General features: G+C 44.3%; 1 protein-coding gene across 2 annotated transcripts in view; it reads right to left on the reverse strand.

Annotated features, from left to right (window-relative positions):
- Nucleotides 1-272: 272 nt before the first annotated feature.
- HERPUD1 (homocysteine inducible ER protein with ubiquitin like domain 1) overlaps nucleotides 273-27,772 on the reverse strand; it is a 140,190-nt gene continuing 112,690 nt past the window's right edge. For both annotated transcript variants that reach the window (XM_033943137.1, XM_033943136.1), the window contains 4 exons: nucleotides 17,237-17,350; nucleotides 16,245-16,592; nucleotides 3,059-3,164; nucleotides 273-1,037 (listed from right to left, as the gene is read on the reverse strand). In XM_033943137.1, the coding sequence (XP_033799028.1) occupies nucleotides 873-1,037; nucleotides 3,059-3,164; nucleotides 16,245-16,592; nucleotides 17,237-17,350 (733 nt within the window). In that variant the 3' untranslated portion in view covers nucleotides 273-872. The remainder of the gene's footprint in view (nucleotides 1,038-3,058; nucleotides 3,165-16,244; nucleotides 16,593-17,236; nucleotides 17,351-27,772) is intronic.

Raw genomic sequence — 27,772 nt, forward strand, 5'->3', positions numbered from 1 at the left:
TCCCCACATTCAGCTCAATTTTGTTAACTATTTTGCAGATAGACATTTAATTCCTTTTGAATAATTCTTTCCAGCTTCTGTTAAGACGGAAAGAATATAAAATGTTTAGCTATTCATTTTGATCATGCTTAGTGAGCTGCTGTGTTAGAGCCATACGTCAGCAAATACAAACTAAGTTTTAAGAAAAAAAATTTAATCTGCTACATAATGTGGGGCCTATGCAAAGTAGTATAGCCTGGAAAACTTCAAAACATTAATCTCAAACACAGTGCTGCTTCATATAGCCAGTGTGTCATTTATTATTGTAAACATAACTTGGTAAAAGGCTACATAATGCGACATGAGTACTGGGAAGACTTGCACAAAGATTCTAGATTTTTATAGTTCCTTCATTTAAAATTTAAAGTCTGGCATTTAGAGTCAACTCTACGAAGGCCTGCTAAAAAACATATCTAGCAATTTCAAAGATTATGGGATACTACACTCAGTGTAGTTTAAAATTACATTCAAAACATTCCAACAGGAATCAAATAGCATAAGCAGAACAATTCTGCATCTATGTATAATAGTGTATACAAGCATTTGCATATAATACATGCTGTCTGTTGTACAGAGTAAGCACAATGCAATATAGACCAATGTGCGCAGAAGCTCATCACCTAATGATACCAAGAATATTCAGCTGTAGACTTCAGTATACATGTTTCAGTCCAACTCCTTGGAATGGTTCAGTCACAGTAGGCTAAGAAGTCTACTGCTCTTTAGTAAAGCATTTCCATTTAATAACTAGATCAGCTGAAATACTTCACTGCAGGCTTAGAGTGAGTTGGTGGCTTCATATTTTTAGAATGATCCAACGTTTAATGAAGGAGTCAGTTAGCAATGCCAGGAGGGCCTTCTGGTATTAGTGATGCAAAGAAAGTTTTAAAAAAAACCCAGGCAGTTTTAATAAATGTAGGGCTTGGTAATCTAGTTTCAGATGTAGCTGGTCTTTCATTAGATGTTTCCGTTTCCTGGTCCTCCCCTGCATTTCCATTCTGTTAATGAAAATAGGTCAATTAGGATTACTTCAAAAAGACGAGCGTGCCTTTCAATCAGTTACAAACTACCATTTTAATTTAGTACATTTATATTCCGCCCATCAGTTCAGAGCAGGATTACAGAATAAAATGTCAAGAGTTCCCCATATAAGGGACATCTTAACATGTAAAATTTAAATACTGTACTTCTGTCCTAGGCCCAGATTCTCAAAAGTTTAATGCCATCGAAAAAATGTTTTCCAACAGTTTAGCCTACATGCATTTTAGCAGCAGATTATTAAAATGGCTCATCTGTTTTTAGTGAAGTTTCTAGCAATCTTTGACACACAAATGGGCACTTCAACATTAAAATGAGCATTTGGGTGGATTCTTTAAAATCACCGAGCCATTCTCCAAGAGCGGCGTCTGCTTTTGGTGACAAAAATCAGCAACTGATCCAGGGGTGCTGGTACAGTGACAGCACTGTTTAAAACCCCAGCATAGCAGTGTCAGAGACTGCTAGAAAAGCCATTTTGAGAAGTGTCTCCCCCCCCCCCCAGCATCAGGAGATGCCCATTCTCTTCTGCTGCCACACAACACCCTCCTGCAGTGGGAGAGATGCCCACTCTCCCCCACTGCCAAGCAACCCTCCTCCTGCAGCGGGAGATATACCCACTCCCCCCTGCCTCTGACCCCTCTTCCCCATACCTTTAATTAGATGGCTGACTGGAGGGATGCCTACTCCCTTCGGCCAGCTGGTCCACCTCTTCCAAAATGGGCCTTCCCCTGCCTGGTGCATTGAGGGGCCTGGGGCTCTGATTGGCCCAGATTGTATAACACCTCTCCTATGGAGGAATTTTTAATCCTATGGGATGGGCCTAATACAACTTGTGCCAATCAGAGCCTTAGGCCCCTGCCAGGATGCACCGGGGAGGGTAAAGCCCATTTTGGAAGAGGCAGGCCAACTGGCCGGAGGGAGTAGGCATCCCTCCAGTCAGCCATCTAATTAAAGTTACGGGGCAGAGGGTCAGAGGCAGGGGGGGTGTTGTGATGCCCATTCTCTCCCGCTGCTGGGGGGGTTCACTTGTCAGCAGGCGTAGGCATCTCTTCCGCTGTTGTGTTCTGGGGTTTGGGGGTTTTTCCTGCATGTGTCCATCACTATCACCAGCAATGGGCACATGCAAATTTAGCAAGTCTTCACTACTCTCCGCCAACCTCAATTACATGAGACTTTTTTGGAGAATGACTTACTTTTTTTTTAAAATTCACTACCAGAACGGCTGTGATAGCAGCCCATCATTTAACGCAGTTTAAGAATCTAGGCCCTAGACACCAATACTAAGCCTTAGCTTTCACCCTTAATCACCACCTCATTACATTTTAATTACTTTGTAAAATAGCCACATTTTCAAGTTAGACTACTACAATTTGTTCTCTCTCAAATCTCTGGAAAGGATTTCCATAGTTCAACCCTTTTACCCAATGTCTATTCTGTACCTATCAATTGATAGACATTTTTCTGTTATTTAGTTTCAAATCATGGATAGATCATAAATTTGAGGGGTTATATATTGCCACAGAATCTTTCAGATAGGCAGGACTTAAGCCATAAAGAATTGTAAAAAAACTAAATTAATAATTCTGGCTAGCAATGGCAACCTCAGACAAGACATCGCATGGTCTTACACCCCACCCTCCGAATCAACTTGGCTGCTGCATTCTGAATGGCCTGCAACTTATCTAATTGCTTTCAAAGACCCTAAAAAATTACATAATCTAGTGTAAGAATTAGTGACTGAAACATTAGTTGAAAGCAATTTACTTTAAGCATCTTATCAGCCTTCACATCTTCAATTTAGTCACTTTCAATCCAAGCTTTAGTTTAATTTAAGGTATTCCATATTTATCATGACTACATTAATGCTGTTGGCATGCTGCAATTCACCAATGAAGACAACCAACATTATGAAGAGCATGAACTGCTGTCAAAAATTAAAGCCCTTGTGTTAATACAACAAGAATAGGCTCTTGATACTAACCTGTAAATTATTATTTTGGTCCTGATTTGGTGCTGCAGCAGCTGGTGGAATATTTGCAACAGGTTGAACTGGTCGCCGTTGAAATAGAAACCATCCAGCATGGTGTCTGGAAAAAAACCCCCAACTATTAGACAAGATTGTAGGAGCTTGGCAGTGGGAATAAATAAGCAGATTGGATAGGCCATATAATCTCTGTTTCTGCATCAAATCTCATCTTTTCTACTGCACTGCTGAACTTTGTATTGCTGTTCCCGATTACTACTTAGGCCCCAATGCTCTAAGCTTACTATGCCTTTAACGATCGATGTTAAACCGGTTAGAGCTATTTCAGCTACTGATGCACAAATGAGCTAATTGTGGTCTTTTCTGTGCTTTGTAGAAGCCTCCGATAAATCATTTTGAAATGTATTAAAATGAGCATGTCGGGCGATGCCCAATGAAAAAAAAATAGTGCCAGCCTTACACTCCAAATTTAATGGCAGGTCTGGATTGCCAGTAAGCACAGTTACTGGTGTTATCTGGGGACAGCAGGCAGATATTCTCATGTGTGCGATGTCATCCACGGAGGCCAGTATGGACAGTACTAGAAGTGTACTGTCACTAAACTTCTTAAGGAGCTTCAAAACTGCACGCATGAGTGCCTTTCCGCCCCAACATCAGCTTGCGGTTCCTCAATGCCATAAACGAGCTAAGAAGCCAACCAGGGGAGAAGGGAGGGATGCGAGAATATCTGCCTGCTCTCCCCAGATACCTGTTACAGTAAGTAACTGGTTTATATTCTCAAACATGGGACTCCCTAGCTTACTGAATGGGATGGTGGGAGAGTTGGCTATTAGGAAGAAATTCTGTAAGACTTCTTGGCCAAAACGACCATCTCATCTGAAATAGGATTCTAGAGAGTAGTGAGATGTAAATGTGTGAAGTGAAGACCGAGCAGAAGCTTTGCAAATATCTTCAACGAGAGTAGAAAAAAAAAAAAAAAAAAGCCACTGATGCTGCCATAGCTCGGACCTTGTGCTATAACATGACCCTCAAGCTGCAGCCTAGCCTGAGCATAGCAAAAGGAAATGCAGACTGCTAACCATGTAGAAATAGTTTGGTTACAGGCAGACCCAATCTGTTAGGGTCAAAAGAGACAAACAGTTGAGGTGAAGACCTGTGTGGCTTAGTCCTCTGTATATAGTAAGCCAAGACACGTTTACAATCCATTGTATGAAGAGCAGTTTCTCCAGGGTGAGAATGAGGCTCTGGAAAGAACACAGGTAGAACAATGGATTCAGGTGAAATTCCGTAATAACTTTCAGAAGGAACTTAGGATAAGTTCAAAGAAACTTTATCGTGATGAAATACTGTAAATGGTAGTTCACAAATGCCTGTAATTCACTGACTTGATGAGCAGAAGTGCCAGATCAAGAAGACCTCTTTCTAAATGACAAATTTAAGATGAGTAGCTGCCAATGGTTCAAACAGCAACTTCATCATACTGGTGAGGACTACATGGTATGGCCAGTAGGAAAAAGGAGGTATTGATGCCCCAGTATAAGCTTTGGTGAGACCTCATTTAGAATATTGTGTACAATTCCGGAGGCCACACCTTCAAAAAGATATTAAAAGGATGGAGTCTTTTCTATTCTACAAGAAAGCACAGTTACTTACCGTAACAGGTGTTATCCAGGGACAGCAAGCAGCTATTCTCGCCTATGGGTGACGTCATCGACGGATCCCGGATGTGGACGCCTCGCAAGCAGACTTGCTTGAAGAAACTCGAAGTTTCGAGTCGCCAGCACCGCGCATGCGCGAGTGCCTGCCCGCCCAGCACAGGGCGCGACTCCTCAGTTCAGATAGCTAGCAGAGAAGCCAACCAGGGGAGGGGGGTGGGTTGCGAGAATAGCTGCCTGCTGTCCCTGGATAACATCTTTTACAGTAAGCAACTGTGCCTTATCCCAGGACAAGCAGGCAGGTATTCTCACATATGGGTGAGCTCCAAGCTAACCAGAATGGGATGGTGGTAGTGTTAGCAATTTAGGAGAATAAATTTTGTAATACTGTTTGGCCAAACTGTCCATCCCGTCTGGAGAAAGTATCCAGACAATAGTGAGAAATGAAGGTATGAACCGAGGATTAAATAGCAGCCTTGCAAATTTCCTCAATAGGTGTAGATCTGAGGAAAGCTACCGAAGCTGCCATAGCTCTGACTTTATGGGCAGTGACTTTACTGTGAAGGGGTAATCCAGCCTGGGCATAGCAGAAAGAGATACAAGCTGCCATCCAGTTGAAGATGGTACGCTTAGAAATAGGATGTCCCAACTTATTTGGGTCAAAGGAAACAAAAAGTTGAGGAGCAGTTCAGTGTGGTTTAGTGCGTTACAAGTAGAAGGCCAAAGCACGTTTACAGTCCAGAGTATGAAGAGCTGATTCTCCAGGATGAGAATGAGGCTTTGGAAAAAACACTGGAACGATGGATTGGTTGAGATGAAATTCTGAGACCACTTTAGGTAGGAATTTCGGATGAGTACGAAGAACCATTTTGTCACGATGGAACATCGTGAATGGTGGGTCAGTAACTAAAGCTTGCAGCTCACTGACTCGTCGAGCAGAAGTGAGGACAACGAGAAACACCACTTTCCAAGTGAGATACTTCAGATGAGCCTTATCAATTGGTTCAAATGGAGGCTTCATGAGTTGAGTAAGGACAACATTGAGGTCCCAAACCACAGGAGGCGGTTTGAGAGGAGGTTTGACATTGAAAAGTCCTTTCATGAATCTGGAAACCACCGGATGAGCAGGGAGGGGTTTCCCTTCAATAGACTGATGGAAAGCCGCAATTGCACTGAGATGGACTCATATAGATGTAGACTTGAGACCAGAATTGGATAAGTGCAAAAGATAATCCAAAACAGAAGATAAGGAGGAATGCTGAGGCTTCTTATGATGAGAAAAACACCATGTAGAAAATCTAGTCCATTTTTGGTGATAGCATTGTCTAGTTGTAAGCTTTCTAGAAGCTTCTAAAACGTCTCTTACAGATTGAGAAAACTGAAGAGGTACCAAGCTGTCAGGTGTAGAGACTGCAGGTTGGGATGAAGTAGAGATCCTTGACTCTGTGTAAGCAGAGAAGGAAAAACTGGTAGAAGGTATGGCTCCCTGGAGCAGAGTTGAAGTAGAAGGGAGTACCAAGGTTGTCTTGGCAACCGAGGAGCATTTAGAATCATGGTGGCATTATCGTTCTTCAACTTGACCAGAATCTTGAGAAAGAGGGAATGCGTAGAAGAAGAGATTCGTCCATTCCAGAAGAAAAGCATCTGCCTCAAGGCGGTGAGGAGAATAAATCCTGGAGCAGAACTGAAGCAGTTTGAAGTTGTGGGGAGCCGCAAAGAGATCTATCTGAGGTATTCCCCACTGTGAAAAAAATGTGATGAAGAAGCAAGGAATGGAGAGTCCATTTGTGAGGTTGCAGTAGACGACTCAAGTTGTCCGCCAAGCAATTCTTCGCCCCTTGAATGTAGACAGCTTTGGGGAAGGTGTTGTGGCGGATTGCCCAGTCCCAAACCTTCAGAGCTTCTTGACAAATGGAGGCAGATCCCGTCCCTCCCTGTTTGTTGACATAATACATAGCGACTTGGTTGTCCGTCTGGATGAGGACTACCTGGTCACGAAGATGTTGAAAAGCGTTGAGAGCCTTGAAAATCCCAACTGATTTATGTGACATTGACGATCCATATGGGTCCAGTGGCCTTGAGTATGGAGACCATTGAAATAAGCGCCCGAAGCTTAGGTCGAAGAGTCTGTCGTGAGGACCTTCTGATGAGTAGGCGTTTGAAAAAGCAAGCCTCTGGAAAGATTGGAAGAGAGCATCCACCAACGGAGAGACTTCAAGGAAGGAGTGACTGAAATGTGTCGAGAAGGAGGGTCGCAAACTTGCGTCCATTGAGATGCCAGGGTCCACTGAGGAATTCTGAGGTGAAGTCTGGCAAAAGGAGTCATGTGTACTGTGGAGGCCATGTGACCCAGAAGTACCATCATGTGTCTCGCTGAGATGGAAGAGCAGGAAGACACTGTATGACAGAGTTAAAGAAGGGCTTCCAGATGTTGTTGGGGAAGGAATGCTCTGAGTTGGATAGTGTCCAGAACAGTTCCAATGAATTATAGATTCTGAGAGGGCTGAAGTTGAGATTTGGGAAAGTTGATTTCGAATTCCAAACTTTGTGGGAACCAGGTAGTCCGTTGGGTCGCTACAATAACCCCTTGAGATGTGGAATCTTTCATGAGCCAGTCATCGAGGTAGGAAAATACCTGAAGATCATGATTTCTTAGAGCTGCTGCTATCACTACCAGGCACTTGGTGAACACTCTGGGAGACGAGGCCAGGCTGAAGGGTAGTACTCTGTATTGATAGTGCAGATTCCCCACCCGAAATCTGAGGTATTGACGGGAGGCTGGATGAATAGGGATATGAGTGTAGGCCTCCTTGAGATCCAGAGAGCATAACCAGTTGTTCTGCTCGAGAAGGGGATAAAGGGATGCCAAGGACAACATTCGAAACTTTTCTTTGACTAGGAATTTGTTGAGAGCCCTGAAATCCAGAATGGGTCGCAGATCGCCCGTCTTCTTCGGAACAAGGAAGTAACAGGAGTAAAACCCCCTGTTCTGCTGTTCCAAGGGAACTGGTTCGATGGCATGGAGACGAAGCAGAGCTTGAGCTTCCTGAAGAAGAAGGGCGGTCTGGGATGGATTGGAAGGATACTCTTGGAGGAAGCTCTGGTGGAACCTGAGTGAAATGAAGAGATTATCCTTCCCTGATGATGGTAAGCACCCAGAGGTCGGATGTAATTATCGTCCATCGGTTGTAAAAATGGAGACAACCTCCTATAGGGGGAAAAGGAGACAGAACGGTGGAGGTTATGCTCTGTTGTACACTGTCAAAAAGGCTGAGAAGCCTTAGGTGCAGCAGAAGGTTGGGTTTTCTGTTGCTTCTGAGGTTGTTGTTTTTCCAGAGGAGGGCGAGTATAAGGAGCCGGCTTCGGAGCAAAACGCCTTTGATAGATAAGAGCAGGGCGTGCAGGCTTGGCAGGAGCTGGCTTTGGTTTAGGTCTGACTATAGAAGCAAATGATTTTTCATGGTCAGATAATTTCTTGGTGGCTGCCTCGATGGATTCATCAAAGAGGTCGTTGCCCTCACAAGGAATGTTAGCTAAGCGGTCTTGAAGGTTAGAGTCCATGTCAATGGTACGAAGCCAGGCAAGACGACGCATAGCTACAGAGCAAGCAGCCACTCAGGCAGACAACTCAAAGGCATCATAAGATGATTGGAGGAGATGCAGACGTAATTGAGAGAAGCAATGACTTCCTGAAACTCAAAATGCATTTGGTTATCCAAATAAGCCAAAAACTTTGGTAGAAGAGAAAGAAGAAATTCAAAGAAAGTGATGAAATAAAAATTATAATTGAGGACTTTAGAGGACATCATAGCATTCTGGTAGATGCGACGTCCGAATTTGTCCAGTTTTCCCTTCCCTTCCAGGAGGAACTGTGGCATAAACCTTGGAAGGATGGGACCTCTTCAAGGAGGATTCAACAAGCAGAGATTGATGAGGTAACTGTGAGTTGTCAAACCCTTTGCGATGCACAGTTTTATACCTAGAGTCCAATTTTCCTGGAACAGCCAGTATGGAAAAAGGTGTTTTCATGCATCGACCAAAAGTCTGATTTAAAAGCTTATGAAGTGGAAGCTTAAGACACTCTGCCGGAGGATGAGGAAGATGCACAACTTTTAGATACTCCTCTGAATACTTGGAGCCAGTATCCAATTGAATATCCAAATCTACAGCCATCTGTCGCAGGAAAGACGAGAAAGATAGCTGATCTGTCAATGCTTTGCCTCGAGAAGGACTCGAGGCAGCCTGTGTCGAAGAAGAAGCTTTGGCAGGAAAAAAGGCATCAAAGGAACCTGGTGACTTGGACAAGGCAATCGAGACTGGAACATCCTCGAGGACCAGCGACGGAGACCTGGAACGAGGAGTCGGTGGTCTGGTTGAGGTTGGAGTAGATCGAGGCTTCGAGGAAGATGGTCTGTCCTTAGAAGAACGATGCCTGGAAGGATGCCTCGATGAAGGCCTCGAATGTCGTGAGAACTGTGTTTGGAACCAGATCTCGAGGATCGAGGAGATTTCGCCTCGGAGACGTAGGCAGCCGATGCCGATGTATGAATAGGACTAGAGGCTGGAGATCGAAGCTCCAGAGGCTTAGTGGAGGAACCTCGATGCACTCTCAAAGACTCTGCTCCTTGTTTAGAGTGTGAGGATTCTCGTTGAGGCACTCGCAAAGAATCTGGTCCTTGCTTTTCGTGCTTGGATGGCAGACCAGACACTCGCAGAGACTCTGCTCCCTGCAAAGAGTGTGTAAGTTCAGACTGGGGCAAAGGAAGCGGCTCGACCTCGCGGGAGTCTGCTGAATGCCCAGGCTGGATAAGAGGAAGCAGTTTGGGTCCCATATTAGTAAGGAACTGAATAAACTGCTTCTCTAACATGGTCTGGAAAGAAGCCGGCAAGGATGGATCCGCATCTGAAACCGGACCACCTGCTTTGGCTGGAGGTTCCTTTAAGGTAGTGTGAGTGTGTTTCAACTTAGGAGTCTTGGACACTTTAATCACCACCGGTGGAACCGACTGCTGAGCTATCTGACCTGAGGAAACAGGGGAAGATACAGCAGATGATGTCAAAGCAAGAGCCGCTGCAAATGACGAAGGTCTGATGAGGCTTGAGGTGGAAGCAGTAGGCGCAGAAGGAGCCTCGATGGAAGTCGAGGGATCAGTAGGAAACTCCATCTCGAAAAGCTTGTCCACCAGAATGCAACGACTCTTGAAAGCACGAGGCTGAAGTGTTTGGCAAGGCAGGCACGACCTAGGATGATGTTTCAGCCTAAGGCACTTGAGGCAGTGTCCGTGATGGTCCGTAAGAGAGATCGCGCGCTGACACTTGCTACACCTCTTGAAGCCTGTAGCAGGCCGGGACATAAACGGAAAAATGGCTGCCGCAAAGTTGAAGCTATCGGGCTGCGGCCGAGCGGCCTGTCCCAGAAAACGAACGGAAGAAGAAAATTTTTTTTTTTTTAAACTAAAATAAAAGAAATAAAATAACAGCGATTTGTGAAGAAAACCCCCCACAAACCGCGGTTGAGAGAAGGCACAAAGTGAATGAAGTTAAACGCAGAGAGTAAAAGACAGACTTCTCGGCTCCGCAGAAAACGGAGAACTGAAGAGACGCGCCCTGTGCTGGGTGGGAAGGCACTCAGGCATGTGCGGTGCGGGCAACTTAAAACTTCGAGTTTCTTCAAGCAAGTCTGCTTGCGAGGCCTCCGCATCCGGGCTCTGTCACCCATATGCGAGAATACCTGCCTGCTTGTCCTTGGATAACAATTAAACCAATGGACCAAGCATGTTACCTACCTGCAAGCAACCAGCACTAACATTTACGCAGCTCCCTATAGGCTCTCCCAAAGGTTTCGCTATAGTACTAATGGATAACTTCTTACTTGTTGAATAAAGTACAAGCATATGGAGACACCCATATGTGTCTGAGCCAGAAAGCAGGTTAACATCTGACAGGGTGGGCTGTCAAACCTACATATTGTACCCTTCTACTAGAAAGAAGATTGTTAAGAACCTAATCTTCTCTTCTAGTACAAAGGGAACAGTAGGCTTGACAAGTAGGACATATCAAATCAGTCGTGAATCTAGGATAGGGCAGATGAGCCTGCTGCAAGCACCAAGGACCCAAAAGTAGTGTCCATTTGTGCTTTCACAACCACTCGAACTTTGTGAAAGTATGGATAGGTGGACCATGCAACTGCTCTAGAGATCTCCTTGGGTGAAACTGCCCAGGATTCTGCCCATGAAGAGGCCAAGCCTCTGGTAGAATGCGTTTTTAAAGAATTGTTGGCTGTTTTATCACAGCCAATGTATGCAGATGAGATAGTGATATGGAATCCATTTGGAGATGGATGCCTTTGAGGCAGGCTTTCCCTGTTTGCTAAAGACCCTTTCTCCATTTGAGCTCGAAGGCCCAAGAGGCTCACCATCTGCACCTCATGAGAACAAACCACTATGGCCTTGTCTAAGAAACCTTGACCGCTTTGCCTTCGAGACTTTTTGAAGTCTTGCATTATTAGGTGAACGGTTCTCTGTTCCAATCTGTTGATGGACCAGTTTCTCAGGGGATAACCAGCAGCCCTGAACTGGGTGGCCCTTGCCATGACCTCCCCAGCTATATATACTGGCACTGTCATCAGTTATCTCTCAAGAGATAATGCAGAGGTAAGCCCTTTGACAGCGTCTCCATCACCAGCGCAGACTGATGCGCTTTCATTGTTTAGAGCAGTATGTGTCAAACTGTGTGCCTCCTGAGACTCCAAGTGTGCTGCAGCACACTGAGAGGTGCCTACCAGCTGACTTCCCCACACAGTACAGCGTCAGTGCTGCCCAATTTGCTGAAGGCCTGCATGTTTTCCCCTTTTCTCTAGCATCCTCCCGCTTCTCCCCGGCCTCACCTTTAAAGCTAATTACAGCAGCCTGCAGAGGATCACAAGTAGGTAAAATGATTTTATAAGAACATAAAAACTGCCACTGCTGGGTCAGACCAGTGGTAAATTGTGCCAAGCAGTCCACTCCTGTGGTGGCTCTTAGGTCAAAGACCAGTGTCCTGAGTCTAGCCTTACCTGCGTAAGCTCTGGTTCAGCAGGAACTTTGTCTATCTTTGCCTTGAATTCCTGGAGGGAGTTTTCCCCTATAACAGCCTCCGGAAGTGATTGAACTGCGTCAGTTTTGAGAATTTATATCTGCAGTGTATACTGTGTGTATATGAAAAATGAATGGAAAAAATTGCATTACAATTAGTAAAGGGAATGGGATCTGGGGCAGAGCTTGGGTGGGCCTAAGGAGGTCTGTGGTTGGGGTACTCAGATGATATTTGTTAGACTTAGGGGGTACTTAGCTTGAAGTAGTTGAGAAGCACTGCTGTAGGCAATCAGCTGTGCCAGTGCCTCTCCTCTCCGGCCCTCTTACCTGCTGGTGTCCCCGACTGGAATCTCAGGGCCCATCTGGAGGGCCTCTGCACATGCACGGATGTCGATGTGATGCCACGCATATGCGACTACCTTTAGTGTGCTCCAGCTCGAGAAAGTTTGAGAGACTGGTTTAGAGCAACTGCCACTGTAGCAGATCTGTGTGAAGACCATTGGGATAATAGTGCATTCTGAAGAGGATGCAGGTGAGCTTTTGCCCAAGGCACCATGTCTATGATCACTACTATGGACCCCAGCAACTGTAGGTAGTGCCAGTCTATAGGAGCTGTTCTTGCCAGGATCTTCAAAATCTAGCATTTTAGATTCAGTTTATGTGCTTCTGGAAGGAAAATACAGCCTTCTACTGTGTGGCAAAGGATCCCCAGATACTCTAGGGATTGGACCAGATCCAGTTGATTTCCAGAAATTGATAATCCAACCCCACTGGACAACTTGTTCTACTGCCTGGCAACCTTCATCTTTGGACAGGGATCTGATCTGCCAATCGTCCAAGTATGGATGAACATGAATCCTGTTTTGCTCAGATGTGCTGCAACTACCACCATCACTTTTGTAAAGGTGCGAGACACTGTTGCTAATCCAAAAGGGAGTGCCAAAAACTGAAAATGCCTCTCCAGTACTGTGTTCCAGGGAAAAGGGAATATGTAAGGTAGCCTCAAATCCAGTGAGGCTTTTCCCCAGTACTACCAAAGGTAGCACCAAATGGAGTCTCCATTAGGAATCTTGGCACCTATAGTGCCTCAGCCTCCAATTATCTGAGTCTCTTGGGCAGGATAAAGTGCAATGAATATCTGCCCCAAGCCTAATTCTGCGTCTGGTAACAACTCAATGGCCTGCATCTCCAGAAGCCATTTTACCATCACTCTGAGTTTGGCTGCTTTCTCCAGTCTTCTGCTGGAGAATCTACAAAATCCCAAAGATGGCAAAAAAATTTAAGCTTATAGCCCTCTCAAATGATATCCAGCACCCATTTGTCTGAACACATGCTCACCAAGACCTCTTAAGAACATAAGAACTGCCATCTCCGGATCAGACCTTCGGTCCATCAAGTCCGACAATCTGCACATGCAGAGGCCAAGCCAGATGTACACCTGGCATCATTTTAGTCACCCATATCCCTCTATGCCTCTTGTAAGGAGATAGCATCTTGTTTGCTTTTAAATCCTAGAACGGTGGATTCCGCAATAACCTCCTCTGGGAGAGCATTCCAGGTGTCCACCACTCGTTGCGTAAAGAAGAACTTCCTCATATTTATCCTGGACTTGTCTCCCCTTAGCTTCAGTCCATGTCCTCTTGTAAATAATTTTTTTTCCTGCTCTATTTGTCGATTCCTTTTAGTATTTTGAAAGTTTCGATCATATCCCCTAGCAGTCTCCTTTTCTCAAGGGAGAACAATCCCAGTCTCTTAAGTCGTTCCTCGTATTCCAATTTCTCCATACCTTTTATTAGCTTCGTTGCTTGTCTCTGCACCCTCTCCAGCAGTTTTATATTCTTCTTTAGGTTGGGAGACCAATGTTGGACATAGTATTCCAAGTGTGGTCTGACCACTGCCCTATAAAGCAGCATTATAACTTTCTCCAATCTTCTCGTGATTCCTTTCTTTATCATGCGTAACATTCTATTTGCTTTCTTTGTCGCTGCCACGCATTGTGCCGACGGTTTCAGGGTCCTATCAGTACAACCAGGTCCTTTTCTTGTTCGCCCTTTGTACTTCAAGAGTCTTCCTCCTATTTGGGAAAGCCTGGGCTCTTACCTGGCATCATTGGAACTCTATAATAATTTCTGAGTGGGGTGTTGATGCCTGAGGTTGTTTGGAGTCCCTAAACCTGTCTAGACCTCTGAGTAGGAGCACATTGCTACATGGTGAGACCACCTGTAGCCATGAAAGGAACCATGTTTCAACCCCCCTTGGGGCACATGGTTTACTTTCTGGAATACCAGAAGCAACATGGATTCACTAGAGGTAATCTTGTCAGATAAATTTGATCAATTTCTTTGACTGGATGACCAGAGAATTGGATAGAGGGAGTGCACTAAATGTGGTGTATTTAGATTTTAGAAAAGCCTTTGTATCCCTATAATTTGATTACTGATGACCTCAATTCAGTGCTATAGCTTTCAGTTTCTTGTGTAATTATTAGTATTTTCCTTTATGTTTCGTCATTTTTTGACTCTTGGATCCTAAGTTGAGGACTTGAGCATAAATAGTAAAATCTATTAACTTATGAGCTACATTTATATTGTATTTAATGTCCATGCTTTTATTGCTTTCTGTACAAGTGTAATACTTGAAATTTAAATTGAAAATCAATAAAGATTTAAGAAAAAACCCAAAATATAAATGATAATTAACATTTTCTCTGTGTACAGTGTGCTTTGTGTTTTTTTAAAAATTTTATTGTTGGAAGATCATTTTGACTTGGTCATTCTAAAAGTAGCTCGCAAGCCCAAAAAGTGTGGGCACCCCTAGTCTATAGACTTAGGAGAAAAAAAATGGGCATTGCTTTTTGCTAAAAATGTATACCTCAACTTAGATGGGCAGTATCTTCCACTGAACAGTGGATAGCCTGCATTTGTTCTCAGAGGCTCAAATAAGCTGCTTGTTCTTGAAGAAATAAACAAGCTGCTTGCATGTTATCAGAGGTTCTTAGAAGACAGGTTACACAATCCTCACAAAATCTATCTGCCTTGTCTGGAAGTGGCTCCTAGTTAAAGCTCTATAAAGCACCTAGGCAGCCCCACATGATACAGACAATCACCACATATGCATGGGTTACAGCTCTATAAGTTTCAAGTTTAATAAAATTTTGATTAATCGCTTAATCGTAATTCTAAGCGATGTACACAGTACTAAAATTACAAAATTTAGGGAATACAACGCATAACAAGAACTAAGTCTTGGAGGACTATTGACAAACTTATAAAACACTAGGGAGAGAAGGAAAAAAGAACTACAGTGGAACCTTGGTTTACAAACATAATTCATTCCAGAAGCATGCTCGTAAACCAAATTGCTCGAATATCAAAGCAAGTTTCCCCATAGGAAGTAAGGGAAACTGCTTTGATTGGTTCCACCTCCTCCTCCCCCGAGGCTACCGGCGCTGCTCCATTCTCCCCCCCTTTGAGGAATCCGACGCTATTCCAAACCCCTCCCCGCGATCCGGCTTCCTCCCCCTGCGAACTGGCATCCTCCCCCCACTCGCGTTGCCCCCCCCTCCACCGCGATCCTACTTCCCCCCGAGCACGTCAATGACACTTCCTTTACCCGACTTGGCACCAGTGCCGGTGCCTGAAAATCCTCCCTCTTCTGGTGCGGCCTGGGCTGGGCGGTGCATTGGAGATCCTCCCTCTTCTGAGCTGGGCTGGGCTGGACTGGCTTAGAGCATTTGCGCATGCTCAAAGCCTTCTGGTCTCGCTCTCTCCGAGATTGAGAGCGAGACCAGAAGGCTTTGAGCATGCGCAAATGCTCTAAGCCAGTCCAGCCCAGCCCAGCTCAGAAGAGGGAGGATCTCCGACGCACCGCCCAGCCCAGGCCGCGCCAGAAGAGGGAGGATCTTCAGCCACCGGCACTGGTGCCAAGTCGGGTAAAGGAAGTGTCATTGATGTGCTCGGGGGGGGAGGGGGGGGAAGTAGGATCGCGGTGGGGGGGGCACCGCGAGCGGGGGGGATGCCGGATCGCTGGGGGGGGATGCCGGATCACGGGGGGGCGCTCGTACAGCGAGGCAAGCTCGATTTACGAGGCACCAAGTTTGCAAATGTTTTGCTCGTCTTGCAAAACACTTGCAAACCGGTGCACTCGTAAAACGAGGTACCACTGTACATGTTATTTGAAAGTAAGCAAGACATTCAAGGAGAATACATGAAGGTATGGGAAGACAAAATGCTACAATGAGGTTATACAGTAGAGTTAAAATCAGCTTATTACCTCAATATTTTCAGTTTCAGGCTCTATCAGCAACAAAGGGTGCCTTCTGCCGACAACCCTTTAAAGGTAAGCAAGTAAGCAAATTCATTTTCCTACTGGAATTCAGAGAAATATGCAACACCTGTATTTAGTTGTAATTTCAGTTTTTCATTTTAAGAGAAAAATCCTGACCCAAAAACTTACAGGTACATAAGTATCATGGCTCCCATCACCATCATGAATCTGCTTAGACTGGAATAGAAGTAGAGTATGCCAAGGAAGATAGAAAACCTTGCTGCTGTGTAAACCCAATCCAGCCAGTCTCTATTTATCTCATCCTCTTCATCCACTAGTCCTCCTTGTGCATTCATTCGCAGGTTTTGATTGGCTCCTGGGTTTCCTGGAGGTGGAGCATCAGGGTTGACTGGCTGGTTAGCAGGAAAAGGGTTTGGTAATGCTTGTGGAGCAGCAGCTGGAACCATAGGAATTTCCTGAGCTCTTTGAGGAGAGGTGGCAAATGTAGCAGCAGCAGCTGCTGCTGCAGCTGCTAAACTAGAAAGAAAATCAGATATTTTAATGAATCTCTACAAACTAAAGGACAAGGTTTCTTACTGGAGCACTTCCAGTACAGCCTTATTCTGGATATGGAAACAAAGTAAAATAACTGGGTTCATTTTGGAAGTTTTGAGCTACAAGTCTGAATGAACACTAATTCCTCCATCCCACTACATCTATACAGAATAGCTGAATACATTCCAGTGGCACATCAACCTCAAATGATAGGTGTTTTATCTAAATAGCTATTCTGTTTAAAACCAATACACCCCTGCCCCCTAAGTCACTATTTATGAAGGCAAGCAAAGGGAATGGAGCACTAGCCTAAAAGCAAGAGCAGTGGACTAGGAACCACAGCTTCCTTGCGATTCCGAGCAAGTCAATCACTTAACCCTCTATTGCTTTACAGATAGATGGTAAGCCTACCAGGAACAGGAAGATACTGCACCTGAATGTAATTTAAACTGAGCAATTGAAAAAGTTCAGAGCTAAATCCAAAATCCCTTCTCTACACAAGAATTTTATACTATGCTAAACTACCAGTAGTAAACATTAAATGACTACCGTACTTTTTCAAAAATACTTTGGAATAATGAGAGCAACTTAAGTAATCCAGTTTTGATGACTGAAAACACACTTACTATTGCATATAGTATTGCCTTGCATACACCTGCTGGAACCAAAAAAGCTGTTGTGGACTGTATGAAGAGAAGCCTTGACCTGAACCTTGGATCTGCAGTGGTGCTGCTGTAAACCTTTAAAGATTAAACAAATGATTAGTATATGCATTCTTCAGAAGAGCTAGCTTATTTTCTGCTATGCTTCAGTGCCTTTAATATCCTCCCAATATGGAACACATTGTATTTCTACACTCAAGTGACAAGTTTTGGTTGATAAAATGACACTTCACTTTGGGCAGCTAGAATGATGTTAGTAACATTAGTACTACTAATTTCTAGAGCACTGCTAGACATAAGCAGTGTTGTACATTAATCATGTAAGAGAATCCCTGCTCAATAGAACTTACAATCTAATTTAAAACAGACAAACAGGACAAATAGGGAAGTTCTTACAGAAGGAATGATAAAAAGATATGGGTACTTTTACAAGTGAGTGGGAATTTTGGGTTAAAAGCAGCCTTTAAAAATTGGGTTTTAGCCTAGATTTGAATACTGCCAGGGATGGAGCCTGACTTATTGACTAAAGCAGTCCGTTCCAGGTATACAGTGCAACAAGATAGAAGGTATGCAGTCTTAAGTTGGAAGTAGAGAAGGGGATATAGATAAGACTTTCCCTAATGAACAGGGCTCCTGGAGAAAATAAGGAGAGATACTGAGGAGCTGCAGAGTGAATGCACTTGTAAGTCAATAAAAGGAGTTTTAACTGTATGCACAAATGGATAGGGAGCCAATGAAGCGACTTGAGGAGAGGGTTATGTGAGCAAAGTGACTACCAGAATATAAGTCGTGCAGCAGAATTTAAGAGATTGAAAGGGAGAGGTTTAGTGGAAAACATTTGAGAAGCAAGTTGCAGTAATCTAGATGAGAGGTGATATGTGTGGATCAAAAGATTAGGTTTCTTACATAGTAACATAGTAGATGACGGCAGATAAAGACCCGAATGGTCCATCCAGTCTGCCCAACCTGATTCAATTTAAATTTATTTATTTTTAATTTACCTCTGTTAATCTTCTTTCTTGTAAATCCTCTGTAGTCTGAACAGTAGAGTTATCAATCCCTTCCAGACCTGAATTGTAGAGAACTCAAAACAATCTAACCCCTTTTCCTGTAGACATCTCCTGGGATAGATCCCGTACAAAGTTTTTCTTCACCCAGAGTGGTAGAAAACTGGAATGCTCTTCCAGAGGCTATTAAAGGGGAAAACACACTCCAGGGATTCAAAATGAAGTTAGACAAGTTCCTGCTAAACCAGAATGTACGCAGGTAAGGCTAGACTTAGTTAGGGCACTGGTCTTTAACCTAAGGGCCACCGCGGGAGCGGACTGCTGGGCACGATGGACCACTGGTCTGACCCAGCAGCGGCAATTCTTATGTTCTTATGACACATCCTTAAGATCAGTCAGTTACCAAGCCAGATAGATCTACAGCAAAAACAGGAAACAAAAGGAGAGAGGGGGGGGGGGGGGTACGGGGAACTCCCCATTGCATTATCAATTCTGCTCATGATAAACAAATTCAAAACGATTAAGGCCCTAAGACCTGGAGGAAGTGACGCCGCTCTACCAAATGGCAGAGTGATTTTCGAGCTCCGATGGGGCTTGAAAACAACAGCAGTGTTCTCCCCAGGGCTTTACAGCCGGGTGCTGTGCCCGGATGATTTAGATGACCACCCAGCTAATCCTGCTCCTGCTGCTGCCGCCGATGCTCCTTCCCGGGCTGACTTGCCGCCGAAAATTTTGTTTGACGCCTGCCTTTTTTTTTTTTTGCCAGCATGCTTTTACTTGCTTCTGGCCTTCCTCGTTGCCGGGACCTGCCTACTTTCTGTTTCCGCGAAGGCAGGACCCGGCAGTGAGGAAGGCCCGAAGCAAGTAAAAGCAGCAAGTTGTAAGCTTCTCTCCGGGGCTCTATCGTGTGCGTGCTGGCTTCCCTTCTCTTCCCCCCCATCTTGGGATGCTACTTCTGGTTTCAGAGGGAAGAAAAGGGAAGCCAGCATGCACACGATAGAGCCCTGGAGGGAAGGTTACAACTTGCTGCTTTTACTTGCTTCGGGCCTTCCTCGCTGCCGGGTCCTGCCTTCGCGGAAACAGAAAGTAGGCAGGTTCTGGCAACGACGAAGGCCCGAAGCAAGTAAAAGCAGCAAATGTAGTGGTATACCATTCGAGAAAAACAAACGCACGGACATCGGACCCGATTCTGTTTGCTCTTTTAAAGCTCTGATCCAAGCAACCTTGGTGCCTATTGTGGAAGATAAAGTGGTCAGCCAGGAAGAATGAAATCAAAAAAGTTCAAGTTTAGTCAAGCTGTGATTTGAACTTTAGTCATTTGTTTTTCATCCTTTAACTGGCAGGCAGAAGGATGCTCCATTTATTAATCTTGCAAAGTCTGATACAGGAAAAGCTAGAAGTGCATCAGGATTTAAGGAGTTTGGGGTGTGCAAATCCACTTAATGCAGAAATTACAGTAAAACGAAATCACTTTTCTATTTCACTGCAGCTCTATGAGGTTCTTTTGCACTTAGCTATAGTCAAATGATGGATAGGAATATGTTTATTTCATTTAAGTTAAGGGAAACAATATTTTTTCTGAGTATCCTTTAAATAATGGTTCACAAATTAATTCAGCCTGTTTTAAGGCTGGGTTTTGTTTTTCACATTATTGCTTCTGTTTTTATAATCCTTAAAAAAAAAATAAGGGGCAATTCTCCAAGTGGCACCCTGAGACTGTACAGGGAACGCCTATTCTATAGCAGTGAATGGGCTCCCAGGTTCCATTACAGAATGATAGAATATAGCATATAGCCTTAGATTCAGGCGCCTTACAGTTAAAGCAGCCATGGAGCTGACGTTAACTAAGCATGTCCACTTGTGGGAGAAATGATTTTATTTTCAATTTAGTGATCAAAATGGTGTCTGTTTTGAGAATCTATATCTGCTGTCTATATTTTGCACTATGGCCCCCTTTTACTAAATCGCAATAGCGTTTTTTAGCACAGGGAGCCTATGAGCATCGAGAGCAGTGCAGGGCATTCAGCGCATCTCCCTGCGCTAAAAACCGCTATTGTGATTTAGTAAAAAGGGAGGAGGTATATTTGTCTATTTTTGTATAGTTGTTCCTGAGGTGACATTGCATAAAATCATCTGCCTTGACCTCTTTGAAAACCTGCGGAATATATATGATAATTAACATTTTCTCTGCGTACAGTGTGCTTTGTGGGTTTTTTAAAAAAATTTTATTGTTGGTAGATCATTTTGACTTGGTCATTTTAAAAGTAGCTCGCAAGCCCAAAAAGTGTGGGCACCCTTGCTGTAGAGCCATTTCTTGTATGACTGGATCAGCTATATTTATCTTTTTTTTTTTTTTTAGTTGTTTAAATTCATGCAGAAATAAATGGCTAAATTGAACCTAATGACTTCATTAATGCCTTTCCCTTTTTTTAACCTCTATACCATTTGAAAGACTTCTTAAATGTAGTAAAAATATTCTGGCACAAGTGTCAAACCTTAAAAAAGTAAGTCATATTGAGCATTGGAAAATAATAATAATTAACTAATAAAAATAGTACAGATTTAGGGCTCCTTTTACTAAGTTACAATAGTGGTTTTAGCGTGCGGTTAGTGTGCGGAGAATTACCACATGCGCTAGATGCTAACGCCAGCATTGAGCTGGTGTTAGTTTTCCCACATAGCACAGGCGTTTGTGTGCGCTAAAAATGCTAGCGCACCTTAGTAAAAGAGGGGGTTAATTTTCCCCACCACCAAATTTCCCCATCCCGCCCCACCCGGCTACTTTTTCATGCCACCCGGCTGGAAAAAATTTCTGGGGAGAACACTTAACAGTGATTAAAACACTTCCTAAGTGAGACAGAACCCCCGATTGATTGAGCAGCAGCGGGTGGATTATATGGCGAGTGATCAAAAACTGGACAAGTTTCGCTTTAATGATATAACGAGCGGTAAACACAGTGAAAGCGTCTATGTCCCCAGCAGCAAGTCCTAAGATGGTGTCTCCAGGGCAGATTCAGCTATCACCAGCAATAGCAGGCTCGGAAAATAACGCTTCAGATTTGAAAATGATTTTGGAAGCTGGATTCCAGGATTTAAAATTGGAAATAAAAGGGGTGAGAGAAGATCTTAAAACAGCACTCACCGAAATCAGAGCGGAAGTGAGTGATCTGGGAGGTCGGGTTGAGGCCCTCCGAACACCACGTATTACTGCTGGAAGGAGAGATTAAGGAAACCAAGACAGCAATGTCCCAGCAAGTAAAGGAGTTTGCAGACTTACAAACGCAAATTGAGGACTTAGATAATAGGTCCAGGAGAAATAATTTGCGTTTTAAAGGGGTACCTGAATCTGATCAATATAAAAACTGTATGGAAGTGGTGAAAGATTTTTGCAGCCAGCTATGGAGGCCCGAAGAGCCTAGGAATATAGCCAATATTATTATTCTAAGAGCACACTGTAGCTTAGGGGTGAGTAGATCAGGTACCCCAAAAGACATTATTGTGTGCTTTGGAGACTACTTATTTAAAGAAAAAATTCTTCAAGCGGCCCGAAAGTGTCCGCAATTTATGTGGAATGGAATTGTGGTAGGAGTTTTTCAAGATTTGGCTCCTACGACTTTACAGAAGAGAAGGGCCTTTCGTGAGGTGACTCGGGTATTGCGCTCGGAGGGCCACCATTATTGTTGGCTGTTCCCTTTTAGAATGTGGTTAACTATTTAATGAAGAGTCACACAGAGTAGATACAGTGGAAGACGCATGAACTGCTCTGAAAGATATGAGTTGTAATAATCTGCCTAATGTTTCAACTGGAGTGACTTTAAAGAAAACAGGGAAACCAGTGGAAACCAGGGAAAACAGGGAATCTCGTGCATGGTTACTCGGTCGACTAAGAAATTGCCACCTTCAGAGAAATGAACAATGAGATTGGAATACAGATAGCGTTAGACTTCTTTTTTGGGGGTCTTTCAGACTAGTTGATGATTTTTTTAATTTGAAGTTTTGGGGGGTTTGTTCTTATGAATGTTTGGAAGAAAGATGAATGAGTGTAATTGGAGAAGGGATGTGGAAGATTAGTGTGGGTTATATCTGCGATAGATGTTTCGAGTATTTGGTATGAGAGAAATGTATGTAATATTTGGGATTAGGGTGAGAAAATGTTGTTATGGTTTTAAAGAGTGGTTATGATTGGGAAGTATATGGGGATAGTAGCCTTTTGGGGGAGACTTCATTCTTTCTCGATGGCTGGTTTGGCATTGCCTAGATCGGTATGTATGGGGCGGAGGAAGGGAGGGGGGATTTGTGGGGAAGTTGGAGATAGGGGGAATAGGAGGGTGGGACTCCAGAAAGATATGCTTAGGATTGGATCTTGGAATATCAATGGGATGAATAGTCCTGGGAAAAGGAGTATTGTTTTTCGGGAATTGAAGAGAATAAGATGGGATATTTGTCTACTTCAAGAGACCCATCTAAGGCCCAGGGATGCAAGATTTTTTGAGAATCCATCATTTGAACATGTTTGGGCACATCAAGGGCAAGATTCCGCTAGAAAAAAAGGAGGGATTGCAATCTTGGTAAAGAAGGGTTTGGGTTTGGTTGTAGAACAGGTATATCGAGACCCTTTGGGGAGATGCTTGGTACTGAGAGGACCTTACAGGGACAAAGAGTGACAATAGTGAACATCTATGGCCCTAATACTGCCCAAATTGAATTTTATCGTTCATTACAGCTTGAGCTGTTATTTCTTAAGGGGATGATAATTTTAGGGGGAGATTTTAATATGTTTTCAGATGGATGATTAGATCACTTTAAAGCAGTGATTCCCAACCCTGTCCTGGAGGAACACCAAGCCAATCGGGTTTTCAGGCTAGCCCTAATGAATATGCATGAGAGAGATTTGCATATGATGGAAGTGATAGGCATGCAAATTTGCTTCATGCATATTCAATAGGGCTAGCCTGAAAACCCAATTGGCCTGGTGTTCCTCCAGGACAGGGTTGGGAACCACTGCTCTAAAGGAGGTAGAGATTCAATAAGGGGGGCATACCCAGGTCTTTCAAACGTTTATGCACTCTTTGGGGTTGATAGATTGTTGGCACCTTCTGCATAGGACCCAGCGCAATTATACCTATTACTCTCATGTGCAACAAACCTATACTAGGATAGATGGACTTTGGGTTCATGAGGAATCAATGGGGAAAGGTTAGGAAGGCCGAGATTAGGAGTATTCAGGTATCCGATCATGCTCCAGTATGGGTGGAAAGTACCGGAGTGATATCAGGGGGAAAAAACTGCTATTGGAGGCTTAATGATTCTTTATTTAATGTCCCAGAGGTGGAAGAGGAGATTCTCCACAGTATAGTTTAATGATACGGGGGAGGTATCAGATGGGATCCTATGGGATGCCTTAAAATCTGTTTTGCGGGGTGTTTTTATCAAGTGGGGAGCTCGACTTATCGACGAACCCAAGCTTAACTACATTTACTCTCCTTGGAAGTGTTACACAAAGAGTACATTAGACCCACAGACGCTGATACAATTGCATCAGATACGGGGGGGATAATTGCGCTGCTTGATAATACCATCTAAGATTGGGGAACCCTTTTCCACCTTGAGCTCTATCTGCTCTATTAACACTCCCCATTTATGGAATGGGATTTGAACCCACGTAAATGGGGGAGTGTTAATAGAGCAATCCCTGATATCTCAGCATAGATTGTCTGCTGGGCTTTGGTCTTCGCAGACAATTCGACAGTGGAAATTGGAAACTGATAATCCTTATTCATTTACTTACATTGTGGGGTAAATTGAGAAAAGAATGTAATCATAGGGTGGCCTTTTCTACCTTGGCTTCATTGAGGGACGAACCCCAAATTATGGTGGGTAAAACTAATCCAGTATTTGAGAGATGGGGACAGATTGGGTTGACCACTTTGAGATTTTTTACGTACAGGGACTTTGATCTCGTTTGAAACCTTATTATGTATCCCAGGGGTAAAACTGGGGGATTATTTGGCATATTTACAAGTGAAACATTACTTAATGGCCCAGGGTTGGGATAAAATATCATTTTCTGAAACTGAATATCTAGAACAATTATGGATAACATTGCAGAAGGTGCCTAGGACCATCTCTGTTATATATAGATATCTACGGGAGAGAGAAATTCCTAATTTGAATTATCGAGAACACTGGGAAAGGGATTTACGATGTATTTTCACTGTTAAAGAATGGGATATTATTTGTGCTGAAGTAGGCAGAGTATCTGTCTGTGCATTGATTTAAGAAAATGCTTATAAAGTGCCGAGTCGTTGGTACTATACCCCAGAACAACTTCATAAGATGTACCCTCAGATCTCAGCCTGTTGGCGTTGTCATCATGCTGAAGGCAGTTTTCTCCATATATGGTGGGGTTGTCCTATGTTAATACCTTGTTGGACCATGGTAGTGAATTCTTTGTCCCACTTATTGGGGATTCCAGTCCCCAATACTCCACAATGTTGTTTATTGGGGTTATCTACTATTTGTGTGACTAGATGGCAAATACGCCTATTACGTATGGGGTTAGCAGCGATTAAATGCCTTATAGTTGTTTATTGGAAACAGTCCCTGGTACCAGATAAACATGAATGGAGAGTGAAGTTTTTAATGATAGGGAAGATGGAAATTTATGTAGCCAAACGTCGAGGCTACTATCAACAATCATTACACACCTAGACTGTCATTATTAAGAAATTGAAATTATTGAATTTATAAGATTGTGAAGAGATCAAGATTCTATTGCATATTTGATAATGGGGTGGGGGGAGGGACGGATTTAAGATGAATATATGAGTACATTTATTGTTATTTTTAAGGTGGATTGTTAATGTGAACTCTGTACTCAGCGGTGTTGTATGTTTTATTTATGTTTAAACTTTTTTTTTTTAAAAAGGCCCTAAGACCAAACTTAGCATAAACATTGAACTTTAAAATTAAAGAATTTGAAACAGCACAAATTTGGATAAAGGAGACCCAGCCAGAGGCTTCAGAAGGGGCAAACCACCCGGGAACCCCTTAAACCTTACGTTAAGAAACAAGTATGGAATTCTCAGTGAAGCTGGTCAAAGAACCAAAATCCAGCTTACCAGTTACTGGTCAGGCAACCTGCAAATCAGATAGACAAATGGGAGGGTGTTCAGACTACAGAGATTTACAAGAAAGAAGATTAGCATAGGTAAGAAATCTAATTCTTTCGTTCTTGTACAATCCCTCTGTAGTCTGAATGGTAGGGATGTATCAGAGCAATCCTAGATCATCAAGGGGGCCCGATGAGCCCTCTGCCAGGATTGAAGCCCCAAAAGCCGCATCTTGCTTGGCCGCCACATCAAGTCGGTAGAACTCTGTGAAAGTATGTAGCGAATCCTAAATGGCTGCCCTGCAAATCTCCTCAGAAGAAACAGCTGTTGATTCGGCCCAAGAGGAGGCCATTCTTCTGGTGGAGTGAGACTTCACCCCATGGGGAGGCTTCTTCCCTGCTGACACATAAGCAGCGGAAATTGCCACATGGATCCATCTAGAGATGGTAGCCTTAGAAGCAGGTCTACCCCACCGGGCACAACCCGACAGTATGAAAAGATGGTCTGAAAAACGGAAGTCATTCATAGTCTCCAGGTATCTCGGAAGAAAATGCCTCACATCCAGGGACTGCAAAAGTCAGTCCTTGGACTTGGAGCCCGATGGAACAAAGGCGGTTAGCCGAACTTCCTGATTCACACAGAATGCTGAAACCACCTTTGGAAGAAAAGAAGGCAGTCCTCAAGAGGACCGCGGAATCCGTGATGTGGAAAAAAAGGATCTCTGCATGAAAGAACTTGAAGCTCTGATACCCTATGTGCAGAAGTGACCACTACAAGGAAAATAATCTTGATGTTGAGATCTTTCAGAGAGATCTGATTCAGGGGCTCATAGGGTAGGCAAGCCAGCAAGTGGAGAACCAGGTTCAAATTCCACAGTGGACAAGGAAGCCTCAAGGGAGGCCTCAGATTCCCTGCCCCCCCGCAAGAAGCGAACAACGTCCAGGTGAAATGCCAGCGAACCCTTGAGAGCAGCGGGACCCAAGCATGAAAGACCCGCAATCTGAACACAGCGCAAAGAAACTGCAAGTTCCTTCTGGATGTCAGCCTGCAAGAAGCCCAGGACCTGTGTCACAGAAGGCGCTGAGGGATCCACATGAGCCCTTTCACACCAAGCCTGAAAACACCTCCAGGCTTTTGCATAGGCAGCCACAGTGGACTTTTGTTTACTCTGGAGTAACAGCAATGATGGCAGACGAATAGCCCCTAGCCATCAATGCTATGCGCTCAAGAGCCAAGCCGTAAGACCAAAGCTGTACAGATCTTAGAGCGCTATGGGGCCCTGCATGAGCAGCCGCGGATGGCAGGGAAGTCGCAGACCCCTCTCTATGCTCAATCGCACCAGAACTGCATACCACAGTCTTCTGGGCCAGTCCAGGGCCACCAGGATCACCTGACCCATGTGAGAAGCCACCTAGTGCGGAACGTGGGAAGACAGAGAAGCACCCCTTGAGGCAAAGGTTGTACCAGGGATTCCAACCCTTTGCTGCTGACCTTTTGGCGGTGACTGAAGAATCTGTCTGCCTTCTGGCAGATGCCATCAGATCAAAGGTTGGACGGCCCCACTGCTGAACTATGGACTCAATGCTCGCCCGGACAGGGACCATTCTCCTGGGTCCAGGGTCTGCCGTCTTAGAAAGTCTGCCTGAATGTTGTCTATGCCCACCACGTGAGCAGCGGACAAGACCACCAGATGCTTTTCCACCCAGGAAAAGAGCATCCGAGCTTCCAGGCTCAGTAGTGGACTCTGTCTCCCTGTCGGATGACATAGGCTACTGCTGTCACATTGTCAGAGAACACCAAGACAGCTTGATGGTAGAGACACTTCTGAAAGCGCAACAGGGCAAACTGGATCACCCACAGTTCCAGGTGATTTATCTACCACCTGCTCTCCAGGGGAGACCACTGGCCCTGCGCTGGAGCAGGCCTGCAAACTGCCCCCCCCCCAACCAGAAAGGCTCACAGAAAGCAGTCTGTCCAGAATCGCCAGATTCGACTGCCACTGCATGCTGCTGTGGGCCGCCGCTGTCCAAGGAAGCAGTAAGCTCAGAAAATCTCACTGGGGATTCCACGAGACAATAGATAGCTGAGGAGGTCGAAGCCTCGCTCTGGCCCACAGAACTACATCTATGGTTGCTACCATGAGACCCAGGACCTGCAGATATTGCCAGAACAGTCTAACATGGTCTGATCTTCCAGGAGTCTGGGAGGAACACCTGGTTCCTGGTCGTGAGAAACTGGACTCCTAGGTACTCCAATTCTTGCGTCGGCTCGAGGTGTTCTTATTCAGGTTTATCACTCAGCCAAGATGCTCCAGCAGTTGAACCACTTGATGAACTGCCCTTCACCCCTCTGTCAACGAAAGGGCTCTGATCAGCCAGTCG

The sequence above is a fragment of the Geotrypetes seraphini genome, chromosome 4 (assembly GCF_902459505.1).
Source record: "Geotrypetes seraphini chromosome 4, aGeoSer1.1, whole genome shotgun sequence".
NCBI classification, from domain to species: Eukaryota; Metazoa; Chordata; class Amphibia; order Gymnophiona; family Dermophiidae; genus Geotrypetes; species Geotrypetes seraphini.